Source organism: Balaenoptera physalus (assembly GCF_965194825.1).
Source record: "Balaenoptera physalus genome assembly, chromosome: 6".
NCBI lineage: Eukaryota > Metazoa > Chordata > Mammalia > Artiodactyla > Balaenopteridae > Balaenoptera > Balaenoptera physalus.
In genome coordinates this window covers 75,217,211-75,241,304 of record NC_138885.1, presented here as the reverse complement: position 1 = coordinate 75,241,304, position 24,094 = coordinate 75,217,211, and the positions used below count along the sequence as shown (strand labels likewise).

The following is a 24,094-nucleotide window of genomic DNA, read 5'->3' as shown; positions in this document are numbered from 1 at the left end:
GGATTGGTGAAAGGTATTGGAATTTGGTTGTAATGGGAAGAAGTTGGGGGGGGGGGGTCAGGGTACATCTGATGTCTATAAAGACCCCAGCTGATTCTGATATGGTCTCTTTAGATGACCATATCTCTTTCACATCATAGATGACAAGAGATATTAGTACATCAAAACTAAGTGCAACATTATCTAGTAATATTTGGTAACTGAGAACTGCTAAAATTAATGAGGGGGAGGTACCTTGTAATAAAGCATGGTATGTAAAATATGAACAGAGTATGCATGTATATGTATCATAGGGGTGGAAAGACTTTCCTTCTACCTTCCTAGTTTTGATAGCTGGTTATATAAAATAAACTAACAACAGGTAGATTAACAGGAGAAAAGGTATGTAAATTTATTAATTTTTAATATTACTTTCAGGAGGGCATAACAAGAGAAAAAGCAAAAACTCAAAACAGCATTGAGAGTTGAGAGCTTATATACCATCTTCATAGGGACACACACACACACAGACACACGCATATGAAAATTATGCTTCATTCAGCATTTAGGAACTGTGATATAAAGAAAAAATCTTCAAGGTAAACATTTTTCCCATGGTTGTCCTTCTGAACCTAATCAAATTGTAATTCTAGACTTTTATGTACAGATTAAGATGAAAAACAAAACATTATGTGCATTTACCATGTATATATATTATCTCATTTAAAAAACACAAAACTCCCATGAGGTGGTCACAACTATTATTCCTTCTTTGCAGATGAGGAAATTGAAACTTAAATTTAAAAAATAACTTTCCAAAGATCATACACCTTGTTAGAGAAGGGGCTGGGATTCTCAGCAAAGTAGGTCTTTTTGGAGATTTGATGCTCTTTATATCAAAGAAGTTATCATTTAAATGTGCGTAAGAGTATTTATGCAAGTATTTAATCATTTGAATTTAACATGTCACATGTGTGATGTAGGTCAGTTAATAAGCAAACAGCAAAACCAATGAATTTGTTACTTATATCCTTCTCCTTCCATTTCTATGTACAAAGCAATTTATCCATCGAATAATTACTCTTTGCTTCTCAGTAAATGGACATTGGTTGTCAGTTCTTAAATCTGACCTTTCAGAGAATTATTGGTCTCAGACGAGGTATATTGTCGTAACAACTCCTGACCAAAACAGGAGACTGTACTTAATTTAACAAATATTTAGTGTCAATAATATTTCTTTCCACCCTCTGACCTGATTTTATTTATAGTAAACAGCCTGCCTTTATGTGATTAGTGGCTAAGATAAATTTATCTCTGTCCTATGTTAACTGAACCTTGTGAGAGTATTCATGTCACTGGTATGCTGTACTAACAGAGTGGAGTGGTCCACCATCTCTTCCAGGCAGGAGGTTTGGTACCTGTACAAGTTTTTTATCTAGTAAGCATTTTAAGATACCATAAAATATTCCTGAGAAACCATTGCTAACCATTTTACTTTTTATTTAATTTATTCTAACTATTAAATTTAAAATATTAATATAATAATAAAAGCTGAGATGATGTCAACATGATGCCATGACTACCATTTAAACTGAAATGAATTGAAAAACATACTTGTACTTTTATCTTGCATATTAGACATTTTAAATAGTGATAAATATTGAATATTCATGTCCCAGCATGCTGTCATTTCTATCATAACTAATTGCCTAATAAGGTTTGATGAAATTTTGTTTTGATGGTAAAGACCTTTGACCATATCAAACATTTAAAAATACTAAGTCATGATTGAGGGTTAAAGAAAATACTCTTAAGAGGCATGAGTGATTTTATGCCAACACACTAATCTTTAAAACAGCCCAAGTATTTTTGAGCTGCAATAATGGAAAAAACAACAATACTGGGCAGGAATGAAACAGGAAATGTTTAAATTGTTATTGCCTTAAGCAGAAACTTATGTAAGTAATGGTATTAAAAGTTATACAATATTTTGTCCCTTAATATTGCCTGAATGGTTGAAATATATTCTTGTGCTATAGACCTTCCTGTTTGTATAGCTTTCACATTGAAGCTAATTTGATTTTTATTGGCAGAAGATATTTTCCTTTAAACTCCCAGATCAGCTCCCTAAAACAATATTTATAGGTTTCAACTCTCCTGAACAGAATCACCAACATTCATGGACCCTAGAAAAAATAATCTTGTTTAGAAGCAAAACAGTGTCATTTGATTCTATGTCAGATGGGAAATGGAATGTTTATTTTGAGGAGATAACTCAAGGTATAAACTACTTACTCTAAATAATTTGTTTTACTGTTGTTTTTATACCAATAAAAAGCTGACTTTAGGCCATTCTATCAACCCTGTTGAGGTCTTAATATTTATATTTAGAAGGAAGTTCCTTTATATTTCCTCACTGTCTTTTGCAAATATTTATATTTCTATATCTTCAGTAAATGGTCTTAAGAAGTTGAACTCCATTGCTTTTTGTCTGCATTAGCCTTAAGTGCTGAGAAAAATACAGTCATTCACTTTTCAGCATACATAAGCTCATTTAGTTGCACTGAATGCTCACACATCACATTATACATTTCCAAACACAATTATAGTATGGCCTAACATAGTCTAAAATTCCATTTTCCACAGCCAGTAAAAACAATTTTTTGGACCAGGTCCAAAGTATGCCAAGTTTAACTTGTGTATTACAGGACTGTTTTAGCATACTAAACCCCAAAGGGTTAGCTATCTTTTCCACTCTTTTTTCCTTGTTCTTGTAAAGGCGATAAGAGTACTAAATTAAGTACTGAAGCCAATCTCTAGGAAAATTATAATTATATAATTATATATGCATGCATGTATGTGTGAATAGATGATAGATAGATAGGTAGATAGATAAATTTCTTTTAGTAGAGGGTGGTATATAGAAGCCAAGCTCTGGGTGCTAGGTATGCCTATTTCTACGGAACTGTCACTGCTTGCAAGCCTGTCAGTGGACAGAACAAGGAAATAGATAGATTTCTCTCCAAACTCAAAATTCGCAGATAGCATTTTGCAAAAGTATGGTATAGACATGCATTTAGTCATTGCCAACCTATTTTATGCAAGGCAGTGTTAAAGAGATGTATGGAATAAAAAAATGTTATTTCCTCAACATCAAATAAGACAGGAAAGTTAATGATGGACCAAAAGTAGTAAATAAGATATTGCAATTATGCTGTAGATTTCTTAGAAGTGGAAGTAAGGATGCTCAACAGGCAGAGAAGGGACATCTATATCAGAGTTGGTTCTCAGGGAAGGCTTCCAGAAGCAAGGGATATACACACTGAGGGTTGAACAGTAAGTGGGAAATGGCTGGGAGAAGAAGTGAAGGAAGTATATTCTAGGCAGAAGAACTTAGAAACTGTAAATTTCTAGAGAGAGAACATAATGATCTATGTGAACTGAAAGTAATTCAATATGGTTGAAGCCCAGAATGTATGTCTATGTAGTGTGTAGTGGGTGGGGAGATTTTGAGACATGTAGCTAGAATATATATGTTATATATGAAACATATAATATCATATAATGTATCATTTTATATAATATGATATTAAAGGGTTTAAACATCTTGAGGGTGTCTGGGAGTCATTGAAAGATTTTAAGCAAATAGGAATTCTACCTTTAAAGAGTTTTATTTAGTCCATTGTCAGAGATAGTATGCATGTAAATAATTATTATCTAAGACAGAAGCTTTTATATATCCCAGGAAAGTTAGAGAAACAATGGAATGTAAGGTAAGAGTTGGAAAATTATTTCTACTTGAAGAGCTAAGGGAAATCTCTGTGAAGGGAGAACATTTTGGTTGGGCTTACAACTCAGGCAGGGTTGTAGACTACTCATTTATTACTGATCATTTTGTCTTTAAAAAATAATTGTGAATATATATAATACACAGGTGTCATTCTCCTAAAGTTAACCTTGCTTCTGAAAAATGATGTCATGTTTTGATCTGGCAAATTTTATTGTAAAATTTATTGTAAGATACAAAATTTAAAGATAATGCTGAATTATAAATTACAATGAAAAGTCAATTGTACATTGATTTTTCAATGTCTAAGATTTCAAAACAAAGTTAAAAACTAAAGTTGTAACAATCTTTTAAAAAAGTTTTATTTTAATATGATTTTAAAGTTAAAGAAAAATTGCAGGAATAGTGCAAGGAACTCCAGGAACAATTGTTTATATTTTGCTCCATTTATCATTCGTTCTCCCTCTCTCTCTCTCTCTCTCTCTATATATATATATGTATATATGTAAAATTCTTATTTTATTCAATGTGTAACAATCGATTACAATCATTATTTAATTTGGTGCTCAAATTGTCCCATATTTGATCAATGTAGCCTCTTTAAGCTGTTTCCTATATTTCTTTGATATGTCCCCTTTATTCTTTGAATGTTTCCTTTTAAGTTTATCTTATACTTTCCCTCCCCAGCCCTAGCTTCAGCCTATTTTATAAGGAATTCTGATTTCTTTTAGTAGTGAGTGGTATATAGAAAACAAAATTTGGGTGCTTGGTGTTATCATTGCTAATGGTGTCTCATTGCTTCTCAGCCTTCTCAATGGACATAGCTAGACTTATATGTATTATATTCATTATCTATAGTTCATGCCAGTACCTCCAACTTCTATGCAACACCAGAGGATATATTCTAGTCTTCCCCTTTCTCATATGTGGAGTTCCCTTCTCTAATCATGAGAAAACTGGCTCTTGATATCCTTAATAATCCTTTGCTCAAGTCAATAGAACTTTTTATTTTTGATAAAAGATGAAAAAATTGATATAGAAGAATACATTTTTGTAAAAGAATAACATGCATGTGTAGTGAAAAAAAAATTTGTGGGAAGGGGAAAAAACTGAAGGAGGGCTGGTATTACCCAGTGTTTAAGCATACTAAAAGCTACATTAACTAAACCAGTATGATATTGGAACACAAAAATCAACAGAACAGAAGATAAACTGGGCCAAATAAACATGAAAATTGAATATTTGATAAAAGTCACATTTTAAACTAAAGGAAAAAATAAACAATATTTTTAAGAAATAGTATTGGGATAATAGGTAATTTGGGTAATCTGGAAAAATCAAACCGTATCATACTGAGAATATGCCTTAAATTTTAGATACTGTTAATTCATTTCCCAAAAGAACCCTATTTTTATCTGAATTATTTTTTAAATGATGCAGAAAATATGTCAAGAATTTATTTTTCTTTTGCATGAATAAAGAAACATAGGCATTTATTAGAATTGAATGGGAATATATAATGCCTGCATATAATTAGGAAGAATAGATAGTTGACTATGTGGTAAAATTTAAAAGGCACCTATAACTAAATAGCTTTTAACCAACCTACCATAATTACTTAACTTTAGAGTTCTTGATAATCATGTCCTGGAATTTAATTGCAAGTATTTATCATCTGCTAATACATTAGCAGATTTTCTTTCTTTGTCAGGTCATCTGGCTCACAGTGTCATTTTAAGCAATGAAACACAAAATAGTTAAGTTTTTACAGAAATCAGTATGAGAAGAAAATACACAGAATGCTGACTCTAGATGACTGATGTAGTTCAAGAGGTGAACATCGAGAAATCAAAATGTAAGTGCTGGGATCCTAGAAGTGAACCCTGAGAGAAAGTTGAAGAGACATAAGAGACAGACTCTGACTACTTAAATAATATGCCTAGGGCCAGCAGAATGTCGCTCTTTCTATGTATAAGATAACCACAAAAAAAGGTTATCCATGTGAACGCCAAGCTGAAGAAGACATAGAGCAAATTTGTCTCGATCTTTTCTTGGATTCATATCTCTATTGAGTTCCCACACATGTCTTCCCCAAAGAAGACATTCCTTGGAAATTTTAAATCAAGGCATTAAAATAGGGAAGGAAAAAAACCCCAAAATAATTCCTTGAAGTGTTGTCATGTAGCAAGATGGTCATATTTCTTCTTTCTGTGACCCCCAAATTTTGTACAGTTAGCCCATATCTTCCTTTTCTAGTTATTTCCATAGGCAGCATTAATTGAAGTGAGTTTGGTGTACCTAATCAGAAAAATTACCTAACCTCCATGGCTTACTGGTTTCAGAACTTTTGTCTTACTGAACATGTGATTGTTCCAGCACAGAAATTGCTTTCATTAAGACCATCAGTGGCTTCCATATTGATAACTTTAAAAGAAGCATTTCTGTTCTCTTTTTACTTTTTAAAGTTTTAATTTGTTCTCTTTTTAATTGCTGTGCACATTTGGCACAAGTGACACCTTTCTCTTACTTGACATTCCCTCCAATTTTGTTGTAGGAAAAACTTTCCCTCCAACTCTCCGGTCTCTCTGACATCTTCACTGATAACGCTTCCCTCTCTATCCTTTCAATTGCCAGGATTTTGTTCTTGGGTCTTCACTCCTCTAACCTACATGTTCTCTCTGAGCTATACCATCCACATTCATAGTTTTATATTTATGTTGCAATACCTCCACCTTCCACACACACATTTTATCTCTATAACTGATTTCTTTCCTCTCTCCCTGTAATTTAAACACCTAATTGCCCATGAAACATCTCCATTCGGGCTATCCTTTGGTGTTGCAAACTCACTATGCCCCATCAGTGAACTTTTTAATTTTTTTGATTTTTTATACAGCAGGTTCTTATTAGTTATCTATTTTATACATATTAGTGCATATATGTCAATCCCAATCTCCTAATTCATCCCACCACCACCACCCCCAGCCCCATCAATGAACTTTTGATCATACTTTTTTTTCTTTTTATTTCATTATTATTCTTCTTACTATCTGATTCTTCCCAGTTGGTGGTGGTACCATCCACCCAGATAATAAACCAGAAATGAAAGTATTGTCTTAAAATCCTTTTCTTTCTCATTCAATATACCAAATTATTCACTAAGCCCTATGCTTTATACCTGATAGTATCTCGAATAGGCTTTCTTTTCCAGTTAATGCCTTTGCCTTACTTTAGGTCAGTATCATCTCTCACCAAGAATAATTACTCTAACAGACTTTTTACTGATATCCCTACACCCAGACTTGTTCTTCTCAAAAATGTCTTCCACGTGTTTATCAGTGAAGTCTTCCAAAACTGTAAAGCCGAAGATGCCATTTTCCTGACTGTAGCCCACCAGTGACTACCCATTGCTTGTTGAATATAGTCTAAGCTCCCCATTTGGCACATATGATTTGTCATCTGTCTGATTTTCCAGCTTTACTTCCTGCCACTCTCCCACACACTTTTACCCTCAATCATAGGAAGATACCTGCTAGTTCCTTAAAACTATGGTATTTCATGCTTCTATGTTGTTTTTCACCTTCCTTTGCCTGGACTTTCTCCATTTCATCTTCCTAGTAAGCAATTCTCCCCTGCTGAACTTCTACTTACTGGCTAAACCTTGCTAAAACATAATAAATTCCTCTCTGAGTCTTTCTTTCTCTCCCTTCTGAGTTTCTTTTGTCCTTTTTATTTATTTTATGAATCCATGTATTGAATTGGATTGAAATTACTTTTAAAAGTGGATTATTTTTTTCCTTTTAAACTTGAGCTCCCCGAGGAAAGCGCCTGTGTTTTAAAAATCATTGTTGTCCTAACCCCTGGTACATCTTTTGTCATACTGGCCAGTGAAATTAAGCCATGTTATTTTTAAAGGTAATGTATAAAAGGCAAAAATTTACCTAAAACCAAAATTTACTTTTCAATGTGTATAAACAACATGCTACATTGGAGACTAAATACTCCTTTTCCATACTCCCAACACAGCCAGTTTTCTCTTCGTAGTTGGAAGAGATTGTTGTTTCTTTGACTGTATACCAGGTGAAGAAGTTAGTATAAAAAAAAGTCCCTATCTTGAAATACAAGTAGCATGCAACAAATGAAATTCTCATATTATGAGAGATTCTTGGGGATGGAGATCAAGGAAACAGCAGATTTACTTCTTCCAGCTCAGGGGCACTTGTGAGTAAGCCCTTTCTGAGATGAAAAGCAAGAGGAATTCTGGAAAGGTTGGGAAGGTGAAAAACTTGACAGTGAAGGTTCCTTCAGATTCCAGGAGTCTATGATTCTATTTATAACAAATAACTCACTCTCTCAAGGCCAAAAATGGACATCCATGAGCTCCTATACTGAAACAATGTATACATTTAAAACAACAGCAGTGTTCTGTATTTGTTGAACAACTGAGGAAAGTGAGTTCACAATCTCCACAATTTTAAGAAGGTTAGAACCAGTTAATAATGATACTTGGAGCTCATCATTGGAAAAGGGAATTGTTAATGAAACAGGAGCAAAAGAAGAGGGAGAAGATAAAAATGCAAAATGACTGTGAGAAACAGAGAAAGGGAATCAAAGTGAATCATATTAGATGGCCCTAATCATTAGAGGCACTAGTGGTTAAATGCACGGGCAATGGAGGAAAGCAGTCCTGGGCTCAAATCTTTGCTTGGCCAGTCCCAGTTGTGCAATATTAACTATATCTAAAATAAGGATTCTAACTCCTGTGCCAAGTTGTTGTCAGGAGATTTCAATGTAATAGGGTCTGTAGAGTATTCAGAAGTGCCTGGCTCATAGTATGTGCTTAGTGAATGCAACAGTTGTCAATATTATCCTTGTAGTGGAATATAGTGGGTGGGTAACCACGTAGGTAACTCTGAACTTTACAAGTCTATGAATGGGACCCATCCAGGTTTTTTGGTGAAGGTTAAGTATCTAATAATGTGATTTTGAAAGAGGGTAGGGAATTCTAATTAATGAATTAATTTTTTAATGATTTGGGTTGCTGGTGAGCATAATTTTAAAAAGGGGATTGCATTGTAGACATACACCTCAGCACTGCAGAGCCATTCTGTATATTGAGGATAGAACCACAACTTCATTTATATATTCAATCTGACTTGTTTTTTTCTTAGAGTTTGTCAATGATATTTTGACCAAAAGTTTTATTTATCCACTCTTATTCAGTAAGGATTATACAGCAAACAAATAGTAAAACTTAAAATTTAAGACCTCCATTTTTAATCTTCTGCTTTTTTTGGTTCACTTACCCATGCATGTGTAACACTTACATTGTGAGAATGACCCAAATCAAACTAATGTGTCTCTGAAATCAAACCTGAATTCTTGCTAGGGTTGTACCTAATTCAAATGATCAGAGTATTATATTTTCCAAGATGTGATAGTAAACCAAAATGCCTTTTTCTTGCAGATCTGAAATTCATCTGAAACAATTAATAGCAGAGGCAAGTCTGCTATTAAAACATATTCTAGTGTGATTATGGGGAGGCAATGTTAGTAAGAATAAAGATATCAGCATCAGATAGAACTGGATTCAAATCCTATTACTATAACATACAAGACATGCAGCCTTTGGCAGCTTATATAATTTTTCTCAATTCTAGTTTCCTTCAGTGTTCCTTGAAAGTAAGAAAATCTACTTTCTAGGTGTGTTATGTAGAATTAACTGAAATAGTGCATATAAGGTATTCTGTCTAACATATAGTAAATGACTGATAAGCACATATCAACTCCCTTGCTCCCATACTTTCCATTGGGCCAGGTGGAGAAAAGAATAGATGAGGGAAGACTGTCATTTTCTAGGAATACAGAGCAGGATAAAAGTTCATAATGTTTAAAAAAGATACAGAATTTCTAAGATAGACTTGGTTTCCAATATTTTGTCAGGTATTGGGCCTTGTGTTAGATGATGCAGTAGAAAATGTGTTTGGTGCTGGGCTTGGGAAAATGTTCAATGACCAGCTTAAATCTGCTATGGATTTAAATTTAGAGTTTAATTAAATGAATGTACAAATAAATTATGGTAACTATAATATGTCATGGAACAATTGATAGGAATGATGTATTGATCTGAAAAATAAGATCATACTTCCAGAGATGAGATTGATGACTCAGTACGGAAGCTAAGTTAATGATTTAGTGATGAATTTCAGATCTGCAGAGAAACTGAACCAGTCTCAGCGTGCAGCTACCTTTGGACAACTTTCACTGACTGAAGAATTGCAGATAAGAACATTTTTGGCATGTTTCGAGAGTAATGGAATCCTTTGAATCAAATGCTTTTAAACCGTGATATCACATTGATTATTTTCCTAATTGCAACCCCTCTTCTTATGTGATGGTGCAGCCTCCGTGATTCTGCAGGCTAATGTGATGGGAACCACTCCACACTGCTTCAGTAACAATGTGCCCTCCAAATCGTGTGTTGTTGCCTGGTGCTTAGGGCTGATATAACATTGCTTGCCTTTCCTCTTAGCCTGTTCCCTGAATATCTATTCATCCTTCAAGGCCCTGTCCAACCATCTCTTTCTTAGTCCTCTGACTCAAAGGGGATTTTACATTAAGGAGGATTTATTATTGATTGATTGATTGATTGCTGTGTTGGGTCCTCGTCTCTGTGCGAGGGCTTTCTCTAGTTGCAGCAAGTGGGGGCCATTCTTCATCGCGGTGCGCGGGTCTCTCATTATCGTGGCCTTTCTTGTTGCGGAGCACAGGCTCCAGATGCGCAGGCTCAGTAATTGTGGCTCACGGGCCTAGCTGCTCTACGGTATGCGGGATCTTCCCAGACCAGGGCTCGAACCCGTGTCACCTGCATTAGCAGGCAGACTCCCAACCACTGCGCCACCAGGGAAGCCCAGAGGTCTCTTTTTTTGTATGTTTATTTAACTACTCACTATGCAAAAGCCACTTCCTTTTATAGTAGATTTAATGTTGCTTGATACACATTGAGCGGTGGGTTGGTGTTTGGTTATGAGAATAGTTTTTAAATGATTCTCTTTGTTGTTGATGTTTTCACAGAATGTCACACTCATTCAAAGGAAGTTGTTTGACTGCCAGCACTAAAGGCTGTCAGAACTTGTGGGAGTGCTAAGTGGAACCAATCAAATTCTAACTGACCTGTTCCTACACTTCAATGACAAAGAGGAATTCCTCCTACTTTGTGAAGTGGAAAGGCTCAGCTCTCATACCTGGCTGAAGAGTTAGCCAATTTGGGGGACAGATTTTCCTTGCCACTTGAAGCTATAAACCTGGTCTTCCTTATTAATTAATTTTAGAAAATAATTCTGATGTAATTTTTATTGAATAAATAGACAATAAACTTTAAGTCTGACACACAAAGAAGAAAATCTAGTTTAAATCCATTAACTAGGTAGAATGTACTTTTTGCCCCAAGGCAGAAAACATTTTTAGTCAAATTGAGAACCATTTCCAAAGTGATTTTTAGATGCCTTGTCAATTTTAATATCCCCATTGTATTTATTCTCAGATAAGTAGAGTTCCTGGTTTGAAGAAGTGTAATGACAAATATTTTAAGATGAAACACATACGTAATTATTAGAAAATGTTTTGAAGCATTGCAAGAGATCAGTGAGAGTCTATTTTTAGGTTATTACAGACAACACATGAGGTAAAACACATTTTTGGGATAACTTGACTAGATTTATTCTTATTTAAGGTAGTCAGGAACAGTTAGATATTCTGATCTTTCCCTTAGTTTATTGCATCCTGCAGAATGGATGTATTCATTCACTGAACAGATGGATGTGTATACAAATAATTGCACAAATTATGATATTGCTATGAGGGAAACAGAGTGCTGAAGGTACACAAAATTCAAATGGGCTTGTCAGAGGAGTCACCTCTGTGAGGAGGGGAAACGGCAGCTGCATATGAGCAATGGGCAGGAGGAAGATCATTTTAGGCAGAGGGAGTGGTACATGGAGAAGAGGCAGGAAAGAGTGCCAGTGTCGATGGAACAAAATGCCAGTGTGGCTAGTGTGGAAGGAGCCAAAGGGTCAGGGTTTTGAGATGGAAGTACAGGTAGATGAGGGCCAGATAGGGCGGAAGGTTAATATTGTGGTATAGCTACTCACTATGTACCCACAGAAATGAATGAATAAAAAAGCTTCATAACATAATGGGAACAATGTGCTTTTCTCTCTTCCATTTTGATGAATATGATCTTTCCTTTTTGCAGTCAGCCAGGCATCCATCTTCTTCATGCAGTGTGGGGAGTGGGGTTAATGTTATCGAAGTGAAAGACAAATAAGAAGCCCAGCTTTGAATACCTAAATGGAAATTTTGAGCCCTCAATAAGACAATAGTGCTGAAAGCCAGGCTTTGTTCGCACCAAAAAGAGTTTCCTAAATTCCTGTGATCCAGGCTCATAGACTTGAACACTGAGTTTATTATAAACCACGGACAAAAGACACTCAAGAGATAAAGTAAGGGATTTTCTGCCATGTGAGATGGGGAAAGCATACCTCTTCTGCCCTGGTAAAGGATAGAAATGGGAACCCTGAAAGAAGGCAATTTATGCAAATGGTCAGACAAAGTATTTTGACCTCTTACCTCTGAGCTGAAATCCCAGGGTGTGGAGCATGTTTCATTGAAAGTGAAAGCTTACAGCACAGTTTTCCAGTGACTTAGTGAGTAGACTACAGCAGAATAAAAATGGTGGTATGGTATGGTCATTCCCAAGACTTCCTCAGTGCTTGTGTGGGATTGAGGGCTCAGAAAGTTCTGCTTGACCAGTGGGGAATTCAGAAGTCAGCTGAGATGGGCCAGTGTATCTGCCATGCTTCTGCCATGCCCACAGCAAGGGGTCAGGAGGTCCCACAAAGAAGTCAGGTGTTAACAGCCTTGGCAAAGATCCAGATGAAGGATGTATAGGGGAAGGAAAAAATTTCCCTTTATGCTTTTTAGGTTCTTCTGGCTGGTCTAAGAATTAAATTGACATGAGACAGATTAACAGGTTAAAATCAAATTTAATTACATACGTAATGGGACCGCATAAGAAAAATGAGACTCAAGGAGAAGTTAGGCAATTATATAAGATGGCTTATATGCCATCTGAGAGAAGGAGAAGGAGTAGAGTTTGGGACTTCAAAGGGGAGGAAGGCAATTCACATGGAGATGGAAAAATACATGTTTGGTATATAAATGTTTGCTATGCTATGCAGAGACAATGGGACACAGAATGGACTTTGGTCTCCAGGTCCAGGAGTTCTCCCTACCACAGCTAGCCCATATTCTTCATAGATATCTATGGTGATAATGCTCTTCCTGGATCAGGCCCTTTATCTAAATTTTTTTGGGCAGTTAAGGAGGTAAAAAAGAAAGACTTCCTAAGTTATCTGTTTCTTAAAAATAATCAGCCTAAAATAATCCTCATGCCAAAGAGACACATTTTGGCTTGGCAAACTTGGCTTCCCTACAGATGTGACTGAGACTTAGAGAGTCTTGCAGCTCCAGTAAAGACTGAGATTGGGTTCAATTAGAAGGAGATGATCATAGTTCCCAAACTGAGCCAACTGAACAAACCAGCCAGGGATTTCAGCAATAGATGTCAGCAGGGAGCCAAGTGACCAGACAGATAAGGGACACGTTGCAGATTCCATAGAACACAAAGGAGAGCAGGAACCTGCTGGTTTGGGTCTGAGGCTACCTTTTTCCTGCCACTACAAGGTCATAGAAGCCCACCTGTCTATAAACTCAGATACCTCCTTGAAGAAAAACTGTGGGTTGGAGGAAATACATAAAACTGAACATTTACCAGATATGACTAAGATTTTAGAAAAAGAATATACAAGAGTATGATGAGGTAGCATTAATTAGCACTTTGTGTTAATTCATTCAATAAATAACCATTGAGTGTGTCTTATATATCATGCACAGGGAATACAACAGACATTAACCCTTGTCCTCCTGGAGCTTACATTCTAGTGAGAGTAGTTCCCAGTTGAAGCTATAGAAAAAAAGAAAACAGAAAACACATAATTAGAAAAAAGAAAACACCTAATTAGAAAAATAAAGATGGGACAATTTATTTTCACATTCAATAGTAGTGTGTTATATATCTTTAATTCCACAACAATGGGGATGAAAAGTATTCTGGTGGTATGCATGACCTTGCTGTGATTAAGAAGAGGTAAAAATGATTACAGAGTTTATTCCTGCTTGGACACTAACTTTAAATAACTTGACATCTTAACATGCAGTCAGTCACAGAGTCACAAAAATATGGGGCTGGAAAGGATCTTAGAGGTCATCCAGCCTGACATCTTAGTTTGACTGGTAAGGAAGCAGATGTGCAAAGAACTGAAGATACAATCACTGCTAGAGTTGGGATTTAAATATATGTTCCTTGACATTAGTCCAGGGCTCTTTATAATGGAACAGAGCTTCCATTCGGATCTTAGTAGAACATATTCATTGATTATTTCACCTTGATATCAATAGGCCCTTTCTTGGGCAGGCTCTTATGAGTATGGGGAACACAATGGGCCATGCAATGATGTTCAAGTAGGGTAGAGGATTAGTAGAAGTATAGACACTCATTAGAGGGGCTAGTTTCTTCTGTTTCTCTTTAGCATGTGAATGATAGCCCAGAAAAGGCCCAAGCAACCTCAGAGGCAGAGTGTCCACCAAGGTGACAACCTACTTAGTAGGGGTAAAAGCGAAGGCTCAGGAATGAGGCATCTGGGTTCAAATCCCAGCTCTACCACCTATCAACTAGCTTCATAATCAGTTGGGAACCTTGTAGCAGGAAAGTTTTTAAATAAAAAAATGGATCAAGTGCTGTCTCCAACAGTGCTGAGTTTTTGTTGTTGTTTGGTTTGGTTTGAGTTCTGGCACATTTTTAGGTGAGGTTCACGGTGTGAACAGGCAAAGGAGTTTTCTGTGGGAGGTAATGCCTGTAGGCAGAATGAACTGTCCGGTCTCCTCTTGGGGAGGAGCTCAGGGCCATGGGAACAGAGGAGCTAGGGGGCCTCGAGGAAGGTTCGGAAGATGGAGGAGACGAGATCTTGCCGGTGGTGTTGATGGTGCCTTCGCTGTCTGAGCTGGACTCAGAGTCGCTGCCCCCGCAGTAGGCGCCCAAGCCTGGGAGGATGCAGATAAAGACGGCAGCGAGCAGTGGATGGAGGGGCCGCTCAGGGATGTGCTTCCAAGAGACCCGCAGGATGGGGCTTCTTGATTCTTGTCATCTGGGTCAGGGGCCGATGACAGTCTTTTCACACTGTTGTCCCTCTCTGAGCTCTTACGCTTCACAGCTCCCGCCAATAGCTTTGCCTGGGAGAATTTGTTCTTGGTGCCTGTACGTGTGTGTAGGGGGTGGGAGTGAAAGGGTTAGGCTAAGTCATACTGAAAAAGAGTTCACCATAATAGGAAAAATACAAAAATCATTTCTGATCCCCACCCCCAGAAAAAAACTATTCAAAATAAATTATCTTTAGTATATTTTAATAGGAGATTTATCCTGTTTATTTTTATGATAAATTTTAGTATTTTGCACAGTACAGTTGTTAATTTCAAGACTATATTTTTGCAGTTTAAGCCACAATAGTGAGGTTCTTTCATCTTATTGAATACTACATTAAATTTGAATAAGTTAGCAAAGCAAACTTTTCTCTCAAATATTAAGTTTAAATGCTGTTAGAGAAAAAGTTAATGAAAACATTTAAGAAATACATATTTTTCTTTGTGCCAAGTGACTAACTTACAGTTATCTTCTTATGGCTCCTTAAGTTCTAAGATTGGATTTAAAAATAAATATAGTGCATGATATAAGTGGGAATCTAAGTTTTCTACCTTAACTTCAGAGCAAAAAGAATATAAACCTAATGCAAGCAATGATGTTATTTTATGGATTTTCTGTAATTAGTTTAACAACGTTCAGATTCAGCAGTTGATAATCAAGCCTTTGAGCCTCAAGTAAGATTGTATACTTGCTTGTCATTTGAACTGTATCTTGGTTAGATGTTTATTAGTATTCCTGTTGAGTTCCTTCCATCATGTTAATGAAGAAGTCATCTCAGTTTTCTAAAATCAAAGTAGACAAAACGAAAGTTAATAATAGAACTAGGACTAGAACCCACTTATTTTATTTTTAGTTCAATGCATTCTCAGACTGATTCCATTTCCTAGTGTGGATTAGAACTGCTCAATATGATCAATGATTTATTTTTAATTCTCTTCTTCTTTGTCTCTCCTCTGGGAGGAAAAAAAAAAAAAAAGGTGTTCTTGCTCCTGTGGACATATTTAGAGGGTGCTAAGAGCTACAGATTGTCACCATATAGATCATATCCCCCTCTGTGACATTTGATCCTTATTTGTATGGATTATTCAACTAAAGCATGTGTGTTTCTCAGTTTTTTCACCTTTTATTACATGTATATTTTTAAAACATTTTAATCATGCTTTGAGATGGTTTATTTTATTACATAACATACCTCTGGCCTGGAATCTCATGACATTATCGATTGAGTAGAAATTTTTTTAGTGATTTAGATATAGGAATGTCTCCAAAATAAGTTATATTAAAATATGGGGATTCACCTTATCTGTTTCTTGAACAAAAGTCCCTGCAGTGTGAGTCTAAGTCTTCCAAGTAAAACAATTTTTAATGTCATTTATTTTCAGCTGTTCACAACTTCTTATATCTACTTTTCTTTCTTTTTATTTTCATAAATTAAAATTTGATTGTATAATATAAAAACCTTATGTTCCCAGGGAGTTTTGGGGGACTTAAAAAATTGTGTTTCTATGTGTGTGTGTGTTTCCATATCTTTTTTGTGGTGTCCCCTCTTAGTTGGAAAGCTACACTTGGGTACAGATATCTGCGTACAATGTCTCTGATGGAATTAAGAAATTTTTGTTTTTCTAACTTTTGTAGCTCCGGCTAGCTTCACAGGGGTTTCTATCAGTTGAAATGGCATCTTCGACTTCAGCCAAGTGTAGGTTATTAGGTTATGAGTGCCAAAAATGTTGAGTCGTCTCCACACTTCATCCAGCGAGAATAAAAGCAAGATTGTAAAATAATTATAATCTCTTGAATCCAAGCCAGCTATGCAGCCTGAGTCCATCTTTCTTCATTAATTTGTATACAGTTCTTATTTTAACAGAACAAACTTTCAGAGGGTACTCACATGGGACTGCTGAACCAGCTGTACAACTTTTATTTTGAAGAAAAAAGTTGAGCCTCAGAACGGGCTGTTTTAAAGACAGGGAGGGACTTAGCTTTTCCGAGCTTGACCAGCATGTGGAAGGAGTGCTCTCATGGCTGCAATAACCTAGGGAGCTCCTACCTGGGTGCCACGGGGGTAGGAAGGTTTCTGTTTGTTTTGTTCTGTTTCTGAGGGTCCTGTGCACTTCTCTTGTCCATGTCAACGTGACTCGGTGTTTTTGCACACCCTGCTCTGTGGGGGAGTGCCCCAACGTGCCTGTCTTATGTGGCCTCTATGGACACACTGCTCAGCTGGCAGAGAGCAGGGAAGTTTTCTCGAGCACCCAAAAAGAGAAAGAGAAAACTACTTTTTCCTTCTGGGCTCCTTGCAGCACAATAGATCAGGATAAGCTTCCACAATCTCTCCCTGGATTTCTGGAGTGGTTTCCAGGAACAAGTTAAACTTTCACCTTTAAATGGATGACCATGTCACAATCAGGAGGAAACATCTCCAAAGACCCATCTTTAGGTAAGTCATGCTACATCCTAGGTGGCTCCAGGGCTATCAGGAAAAGTATTTTCTCTTTTTCATACTTAACTTGGGAATTCTGGCACTAAGCTACAGCAAAGCAATAAAGAGTGTGCCTAAAGTTTAACTTCATGCATACTGAAGGAGTCCTTTTATTTTCTATTTTCTGAAACCCTATGCCCAAGCTTTTATTAATTCTTCAAAATGTATTTTAGAAATGCATTGCATTAGCTTTTTATGCACATGAATGACATAGCACTGGAAAAACTTCTGAAACATTATGCAATCCCTCCCTGTTTCTAGTGGTTGCATAGCCCTGTAAATGGGAAATGTTGTGCTTGGTTCTTTCAACTGATTTCACTCAGAAGTAGTATTTCAGTGCTGTGAATGCTACACGTTTTTGAAGTAATATATGGAGAGACAAATTTGAACTTGATGGCTATTATACTAGAGTGTGTACATCTTACAGCTAGTTCAGGAGTATCTGTATAGCAGTTAAAGAAACAGTAGGGCAATAGGAGATATTTTACACTGGGGTGGAATCTTGGGCCAGGCAGAATGTAGATCTAGTATAATGGATTGGGCTAAGGTTTTATTTTGAGGGGAGAGACACTCTTTTTCTAAGAGAGCAGCAATTTCTTCATTGACTCTATAACTCTTGATTCTTTAATTACCTGTTACGTGCTTTAGAATCCAGAATTGGGAATTAAGAATTTTAAAGTAGCTAGAAAATGAACACAAACAATTTCTGCCTCTTAAAACAGACAATTAAAAAAAGTTAATTAGATAACAAATTTGTGTTTCCCCCCAGATAATATCTTAAATATAGCAGAGATACTACATGTTAACAATACTAAATTTTAAAGTCAATTTGCAGCCACTGGTTGTTGATCTTGAATTAACAACAGGATGATAGAAGTTTATGGGTGGAATTCCTGACATTCCGTGGTAGTTAAATAATGAATAAGAGTGGGCCTCAAGGAGGATAGTTATATAAAATGTTTCCATTTTATGTATTGATTAAGCATTACAACAATATTATTGTAGCAAATAATATACTCTTGCAATGCTTAAAACAAAATGTTAGCCCAAATCTGTTTTAAAACCTTTTGAAGATAAATATTTTTAAATCTATATTATGGATTTCATATAATGTGTCTACTTAAATATGCATTTGTAAATTTAACCAAAAATCCAAAATGACCCCCCACAGATGTGTATTCGCCGGCCATATTTCTTGTGGCAGGAACTGGAAAAGTTCTTCCAGTCCCTACGTAATTCACTTCTATTTTCTCTCAAGTGCATGTGTGACTTCAAAGAGGTATGAGAGTTGCACAGATAATTCCAAATTCAACCGCACTGAGGCATCACTTGAAGAGGGCACCTTCAGAAGTTCAGGAGGGCAAGGTTAAGTTGGATAAAATCAGATCCACTTAGCCATCAACTTTAGTGTATTACTCCATTGTGGAGCTGTTGCGATTTGTGGCAGGTGATCTTTCATTGGTTTATGCCAATTCCTTGTCTCCTTCTGATAAATTATATGCTAAGGTGCCACTCGCAGGGGAATTGCAATTCGACTGTGCTTCTGTTATTTTTCATATGAAGAGCAGATCCTTTGTGGAAGGTGGGATTCTTTGTCCAGATAATTAGAATAAAATTTGGTAAATTCAAATGATTGCTTCATCATCCTGATGACCTAGAACAGAAAACACAGCTACCAAAGAGGACATACTTTCACCCAGGCAATTATTTCAAGTAAGTGTTGAAATGGGTCCCTGACTGAAAACAGGTTAAGGCTAGATGTGGGGTGGGATTGATTGGTCAACTGGCATGTTGACAGCTGACTTTGCTTTAATCAGGATGTGATTGTGATGAGGGAAAAGGGAAGTGGAGAGTATCTTAAAAGATCCAAATGACTAGATGTAATTCCTCAGAGAAAGTTTTAGACTATTCTTTAGTGAAATGCAGCATGGGCTTTCTAATAGCTAGTTGTGCTTTTGGGCAAGCTGGGAAGTGGTTTAAGCTTGGCTTTGGCATCTTTGGCCCATATCCCATGTCTCACTTCATTTTCTTGTCAGCCTCCTTTCACAGCTCCCTTGTCCTCTTGGTCTCTTCCTGGGCTGTCCAGACTTTCACACTGAGACATCCTTCTAGGCCTGACCTTTCTGGTCAGAGACCCATGTACCAGACTTTTCCTTCTCAGTATGTACTTGTGTGCACCCCACTTCCTAAGGGCTTTGCACACTGGTTCTCAATCCACATGGTAAGCAAATCTGTGCTAGAATGTTTCATATGTGCTAGTTTACAAGTTTAACAGAAATTTTGTGAAGTATCTTTGCTTTTTATAAATAATTCATTTAAAATTTTAGTCTTTAAGAGAGATCAGCCCAGAATTTATTTTAGGAACATCTGACATATTGACACCATTCAAATTTCTATATACATGCTACTTTCTTCTGGAGTTGAACCCACAGCTTTAATTCAATTCACCTGGCATTCTCTGGTTGACTAGACGTGTCCATAATCTGGGATATGGCACTGGGGAGGCCAGACATGATAACAAAAAACAAACCTTACCTGCCCTCACAAGGCAGATCATCTAGTATATATCTAAGTAACCATGGCACAGGCCGATGATGGGTGCCAAAAAAGAGGTAACAACATCATGGGAAATTATAATGGAAAAGACAGATTTCAGACTAATCTGGTACCTAAGTGAATTGAGAAAGATAAGAGCAAGATTTTTTAAATTTAATTTTTGAGACTGAATTAATATCAATTTTTCATCAGCATGATCTCCCTAAATTTCAGATAGTAAAAGTCATACATCAAGTGTAAAAAATTAGTTGAGAGGTTTTTAGAGGAGATGATGAATATTGAAATTCCATCGCTGGTATGCTATTGGGAAGGCTGGGAGGAATCTTACATGCTATTAAGAAACTGCCTCTAAGAATATGTCTCCTACAGTGCTGATTCCCAAACCATTTCACATAGTTAGGTTATTAAATCTATGTTTTAAAAGTCTATCATGGAAATTTTAGATATACATTTTCATGTCAGATCTGTGAAGCAAGGAACAAAGGCAGAGTTTCTCTTATGGCCGAGGCGGGAGTATATATGATCTCTTTCATGCATTTCACATGTTACTTTGGGATCAATGAGACTATTCAGCCCTGAGCATATATAAATGATGCATCTCAGACATATTTTGTGGTTCTGCCTGCAGATGTTCTTGCAGCTCAGACTTGTACCGAGAAGAGATGGTTCTCCCTTTACTCAAGAGAAACACTTTAGGCTTTATATTGTAATTTTCCAGGAAGGAAACACTATTACAAAACATGTATTAATGTGTTTTCCATCAACAACACTGAGTTTGTTGCTCAGCACTTAGAAAATAAAATTGCATAGATCTTTAAAATCCAAGATATGAATCAACATGATATGAGAGCCCTCTGATACACACATTCTTTAGACCTTTAAAAAGTTCTTTTTCTGTATTACCACAGAGTTTTATCTCTAGTAATCATAATTAATCTCTTTATATAAAAAGATTCATCAATTTACAGCACATTTCAGATGAAGTACCTTTATGTAACTTCAGTAAAACAATTGCTGAAGACACTTCCATCTTACTGCATACTCATATTGCTTAGTGAACTTTCTATATTCCCAGCGGATGAATCAATCTTAGACTTTGATACACGAAAAATCTGTTTCTCCTAATAAAATTGCATCAGTGAAAATAATTCCTATCTGAATTTCACTGCCATGAAGTGTTTAAGTCTGGGTTTTTGTTGTAATTATCTCCTCCCACTTGATTTGATATTTTATTTTATCAAATTCTATTGTATGTGCATCTTTTCTTTTTCTGTTTGTTGCTTCAAATTCTTTCTGAAAGTAGGTAGAAAAATGAATTTAAAAAATAAATTGAAACTCTTCTTACATGTTAAGCCTTATTTAGTGTTTTTTAGAACCAACAACCTTTTGAACCTCTTTCAGAATTCAAAAGTGGTTAAGTTATTTTTGGGGTGACTTCTCATTAGAAGTAGCACTAAAAAGCTACAAATGAAATCATACAAATAGTTCTTCATCAGCCCTAGAATTGAGAACTGGTCTATGCATCCTGGAGCTGAGACAGTAAAATGCAAGTCGAATGGCTGCCAGGGCCCAAGACCAATGAAAATCATGCTGGGCTCTTCATAGCATTTAGAACATGCTGTTTCTTCTCTTTATGTCTTTTCAAAGTTTTATTTTTACAAGTGTCTGTTAGCAGAGGAATTCTGAGTGTGTTTTTGGCAGGCATATTCTCTTCACATGAAGATGTATAAAGCAGTGAGATGCCTAGGAAAAGAAAAGCAGTCCTAATTTTGTTTGTTTGTGGACCTACTGGGGATGGTTAGTACCCTATTGCTGGGTCTGAATTCTAATTTCTAGGTTGTGATCTATTCTTTATAGAGAAATAGCAAAAAATATCTGTTATATATTTAAAATCATATACCTTTTGGAGTGTGATCATTTTTATTTAGTCCCACTTTATGCTAAGTGTATTAACATCACTGTCAAAGCTAGATCAGAAGTTGCCAATATGCAGGGATGACACCACATTTCTGATTTTTAGACAGTAATAAGTAATCAGTAATATTACTGATTTTTAGACAGTAGTAAGGTGGAGCACCTGACTGCTTTGCCGATTTACAGTAGTTTTCTAGGTGTTAATTATTCCATGTTTCAGACCCATTTCCTTCAGTGTTTTGGGAACAATAGAAAACGTGAACAAATAATATAAAATGCAAAATCACTTCAAAATTTAAAGAAATTGTAATACATTATAGGACATTGGTATTTTTGTCTCATAAATATTTAAGTATTTATGACATTCTGTGCTTTAAGTCTCTTCTTAACACCTTCTCACAAAAAAATGTGTACTTTAGAGAGAAATGTATTTAGTATAAAGTCATCAAAGTGAAAAGTAATTACATGGAAAAAAAAGTGTGAACTGTTGAAGTAGAATGGTATATATTTTTTTGTTTGTTTCTGTTTCTTATTTATTTATTTATTTATTCATTTTTTGGCTGTGTTGGGTCTTCGTTTCTGTGCGAGGGCTTTCTCCAGTTGTGGCAAGCGGGGGCCACTCTTCATCGCGGTGCATGGGCCTCTCACTGTCACGGCCTCTCTTCTTGCGGAGCACAAGCTCCAGATGCGCAGGCTCAGTAGTTGTGGCTCACAGGCCCAGTCGCTCCGTGGCACGCGGGATCTTCCCAGACCAGGGCTCGAACCCGTGTCCCCTGCATTGGCAGGCAGATTCTCAACCACTGCCCCACCAGGGAAGCCCTAGAATGGTATATTAAAGACCTTTTCTTTTATGAAATGTATTTCCTCATAAGAAAAAGCTCTATGTAAATCAAATCCAAAATATAATATGACTCTATATTTATGAAAATATTTTGCCAGTTTTTGTTTCTAAGTGATTGTGAAATCATTTATTTAAAAAAGAGAGAAAAAGGAAAATGAATTGACTTGCAATGGCTGCATAGTTGTATACTGGAAATTTAGTTTCAGGGTTTTTTTTTAAATGATAATTTTTACGTAAGTGACAATTAATTGATTGATAGAACAAAATAATTAACATTTAAGTTATTTCCACTTGCTATGAAAGTGAAAAATACTTCTGGAGGTGGGAGGGAGGAAGACGCAAGAGGGAAGAGATATGGGGATATATGTATATGTATAACTGATTCACTTTGTTATAAAGCAGAAACTAACACACCATTGTAAAGCAATTATACTCCAATAGAGATGTTAAAAAAAAAAAACTTCTGGAAAATAGACATAATGATATGAATTTAAAGTCTGTGACATTATCAGACACAATGCTAATTAATAGAAGAACAAATATATTTTATAACAGACATATTCATTACAAATTAAACTTTTAGTTGTCTAGGTCAAGATGTTGTTGCTGCTGGTCAAAGGTCACTGTATGACTTATAGGGAAGGAATAGACACAATTGATCTTTAAAATAAATTACGAAGATCAGGGTAAAACAACAAATACATTTGAATGTAAGACAGGAAATGTTTATCAAGGAAAAAACTATCAGACATTGTGGTGCCTTTTTTTCCCCCAGTTGTGATAAAAGTAGCTCTAATTTTTAAATGGTCATCACAAATAGATAAACTGTAATTTATCATACATTTTAAAGTCAGGAAGTGAGTAATTCACTCCTTCTGATATTATTTCACCCACAATTCACAAAAATTTCAATTATTTCCAATAAACTTATCATCACTAGTGGCAGCAATAGCAGTAGGTGGTAACAATACCAAGAGCTACTATTCATCAAAATCTTAGCATATTTTTAGACAAGGTACAAGCATATATTCTTCAGGGCAACTTCATGAGGAAGTATTAAATTCATAATTAATAATTTTGGGTATGGATCCAGGAAAAAGGAATAGATTAAAACATGGGAAAGCATCTCTCACTCAGGAGCTATGCAAATTTTGTTTTCTAAGCTAGAGGTGCTTGGTGCTGTTTGCGTTCATCTAGGACATCGGTATGATTTAGAAACTGCTT

General features: G+C 36.0%; 1 protein-coding gene across 6 annotated transcripts in view; it reads left to right on the top strand.

Moving 5' to 3' along the window:
- PDE1A (phosphodiesterase 1A) overlaps positions 1 to 24,094 on the top strand; it is a 375,597-nt gene that overhangs the window by 87,526 nt on the left and 263,977 nt on the right. Inside the window, exon 1 of one of the 6 annotated variants that reach the window (XM_082466730.1) lies at positions 9,882 to 17,517. The exons of the other annotated variants lie outside the window; for them this stretch is intronic. Within the exon in view, the coding sequence (XP_082322856.1) occupies positions 17,465 to 17,517 (53 nt within the window). The 5' untranslated portion in view covers positions 9,882 to 17,464. Of the gene's footprint in view, positions 1 to 9,881; positions 17,518 to 24,094 lie in introns of those variants that run through there. 6 annotated transcript variants of the gene reach the window in all.